At 34.8% G+C, this 3,262-nt stretch overlaps 1 protein-coding gene across 1 annotated transcript in view; it reads left to right on the top strand.

The window, feature by feature from the left end:
* Window positions 1-1,422: 1,422 nt before the first annotated feature.
* The window catches only part of LOC107007660 (protease Do-like 9), a 6,464-nt gene continuing 4,624 nt past the window's right edge, over window positions 1,423-3,262 (top strand). Inside the window, exons 1-4 of the mRNA XM_015206359.2 lie at window positions 1,423-2,095; window positions 2,297-2,496; window positions 2,656-2,836; window positions 2,924-3,115. Coding sequence (XP_015061845.1) covers window positions 1,510-2,095; window positions 2,297-2,496; window positions 2,656-2,836; window positions 2,924-3,115 — 1,159 coding nt within the window. The 5' untranslated portion in view covers window positions 1,423-1,509. The remainder of the gene's footprint in view (window positions 2,096-2,296; window positions 2,497-2,655; window positions 2,837-2,923; window positions 3,116-3,262) is intronic.

Raw genomic sequence — 3,262 nt, 5'->3', positions numbered from 1 at the left:
ATTTTTTTTTTTGCAATGAAATTGGAATTTTATTTGTTACTTTCAGATTATGTACTCTCCTATTTATACTTTTTATTTGATTGTAATAAGTTATTGACAACCGTTATAATTCTTCATACTCCATTAGAACAATAAAAATATCATTTATGTAAAAACTTTTCATTGTCCTCTTTAATTGTTAGTTAATAGATGCATTATATGTATTTAGTAGATTATTATTTTAAAAAATAAAAAAAAAGTTTAAAAAATTGAGAGAAAAGATAAATTGGAATGGAGTTCATATAGGCATGCCACATCAGCTTTTCTATATTCAGCTTTATATATATATATTGATGGGATTGGGGTAATATTTTGAACTAAAATTCAATGATGATTTATCACACATAGTTGTTGCATATTAATACCATAATTTTGATTTTTTTTCTTTTTAAATATTAATTTCTATGTTTTAAAAAATTAATATGTTGGTGAAAGTTAAAACTATTATTATATTGTAATTATTAAGGTACTATATTTGTATACTTTAATTTTTTTTTATACCATCACAGTTACACCACAACAAATACAAAAAAATCATTACAAATTTGGTGTTTATTAACAAAGTAATTTACAATACCAATACACCATCATATACAATCCTAATTTGAAAATTGAGACCCGACTACTAATTATTCTAATTCCAAATTTAACAAAGTAATTAAATCTTCTAATCAACCCAAATTCAATCAAGAAAACTGATTTTATTAACGACCTAACATACACCATCATATACAATACTAATAGGATTAGATTTCGAACTTTAAATTCAGCCGTGAGTTATCACGCCATTTTTTCCTTTTCTTAAATATTATTTTCTATATTTTTATAAAAATACTATTAATATGTTAGTGAAAATTAAAACTATTGTTATATCGCGATTATTAAGGTACTATATTGTGATAATACACAAGTACTCTTTCAATCTATTTTTTCGAAATTTCAGAGACACAGTTATACTATACTATCCCTCCTGAACTTATATTATTAATAATTTTCTCCCCTTTTCGATCTATGTGACATTATCTTGTGGGTCCAATGCTGATTGACTTTTTTTTTTCAATTTAGTGCCACGTAGGCCGAAAAAAGGTAAAAAATTACATATAAAATAATTTCGAGGCGTAATAAACACCTTAATATAATATAAGTTTGTATATGAAATTTCGGACATGTTGAGAATGTACTTTTGCATTTTCCCGTACTATATTTGTAAACTTTTAGTTTGTTTTTCCCCCCCATAAAAGTATGCCCTCAAGTGAATTAGCCAATTGAAATGGAACTCATTGGGCTCATTCAAATCCTTACAAATTGGGCTGAAATTAATTTTGGGCAAAAGTGTAATTTTGGGGTGTATTACATTACTCATTAAGGCAAATTGCTTCCTTTTCCTTTTCATTTTCATTTCCAATTTTGAAATTCTTCTGTCAAATTTCGAACTGCTCTCTCTCTCTGCTTTCTTGATTTTCTGTTTCAATGGCAGACCTCAAGAGAAAAAGAGGCCGGAAACCTAAAAATGTGGTGGACAACTCCGCCGACGCCCCTGGTATTTCTTCCAAAGAAGCCCTCGATGACGGCGTACTATCTGCAACCCCTGTCGAAACTGCCATCACCAACGGTGACCCACCAACTCATCGACGCGGCCGTGGACGCCCTAAGAAAGGTGGAAAACATGATGAAGAAGTAGACAGGGATATTGCGGCCTCTCCAGAGAGACGAGGTCATAGGTTCGCTGAACACAACGGCGATATTACCACTGTATTGAGTGGCGACTTGAGGCATGGGGCGGATTTGGCTGCGGTAGCAGCAGCAGCCAAGGCGGCTCCGTCTATGGATGCAGTGGTCAAGGTGTTCTGCGTCCATACAGAGCCTAATTTCTCGCTTCCTTGGCAGAGGAAGAGACAATATAGCTCCAGTAGTAGTGGGTTTATCATTGGTGGAAGGAGGGTGCTCACGAATGCCCACTCCGTGGAGCACCATACTCAGGTTAAGCTCAAGAAACGTGGTTCTGATACCAAATACTTGGCTACCGTACTTTCCATTGGAACGGAATGCGATATCGGTATGTTCCATAATTTTCAATTTTGATTTAGCTATTATTGCATAAGCTTCAATTTCAAAAAATCTTGATGACCATTGTGTTTTTTAGACAGACTTTAGGTTTGTCAGTTCCAAAATATGTACTTAATTGCATCATTTTAGTGTTAGGATTTGGTACCGAAGAGTTCTTAAGATAACTTTTTCTGTTGTTATTATGAAACAGCAATGTTAACTGTGAATGATGATGAGTTCTGGGAAGGAGTGTCACCTCTTGAGTTTGGGGATCTGCCTGCACTGCAAGATGCTGTAACTGTTGTTGGATACCCTATAGGAGGAGATACAATCTCTGTGACTAGCGGTGTTGTCTCGCGTATCGAGATACTATCTTATGTTCATGTGTCAACCGAGCTCCTCGGATTGCAGGTGATGTTTAGAAGTTTCTTCCTTTCTGCGTATACTTTCTTTAATATATCATACAGGTCTTTATTTCTGTTATTTGGTTGCTGTGTTTTTAATTTCCCTCGAAAAATAATGTGACTGCATTTAAATGGATTTTTTAACAACATAAAAATTATTATGCAGATAGATGCTGCCATCAATTCTGGAAATTCTGGTGGACCTGCATTCAATGATAAGGGGAAGTGTGTAGGTATTGCATTTCAATCCCTTAAACATGAAGATGCCGAGAACATTGGTTATGTCATACCAACACCAGTAATTATGCATTTCATTCAAGATTATGAGAAGAATGGAGCATACACAGGTACTTGAAAATTCTAATAGCATTTTCAACTTGATTAAAGTGATGAAGTGGAAACTTATTTTTATCTGGACATCTATTACATTGTAGGATTTCCTATCATTGGGATTGAATGGCAAAAAATGGAAAATCCTGACCTCCGCTTGTCGATGGGTATGGCACATAATCAGAAGGGTGTTCGTATCCGAAGAGTTGAGCCTACGGCCCCAGAATCCAATGTTCTAAAGCCTTCAGATGTTATCCTTAGCTTTGATGGGGTTGATATAGCGAATGATGGAACAGGTAACACTGATTTCATCCCAAATTATCAATGTGCTTCCACTGATCTGTTAGCTTATATTTTAGTCCGGAATTTATCTTTACTGGTGTATGGTTTAGGGATTAGGGAGGATTGTGATGAAGTAGCCCCTCCCTCCCCCCCCACCCCCC

The sequence above is a fragment of the Solanum pennellii genome, chromosome 12, assembly GCF_001406875.1.
Source record: "Solanum pennellii chromosome 12, SPENNV200".
NCBI lineage: Eukaryota > Viridiplantae > Streptophyta > Magnoliopsida > Solanales > Solanaceae > Solanum > Solanum pennellii.
This window is presented reverse-complemented; position numbering and strand designations above follow the sequence as displayed.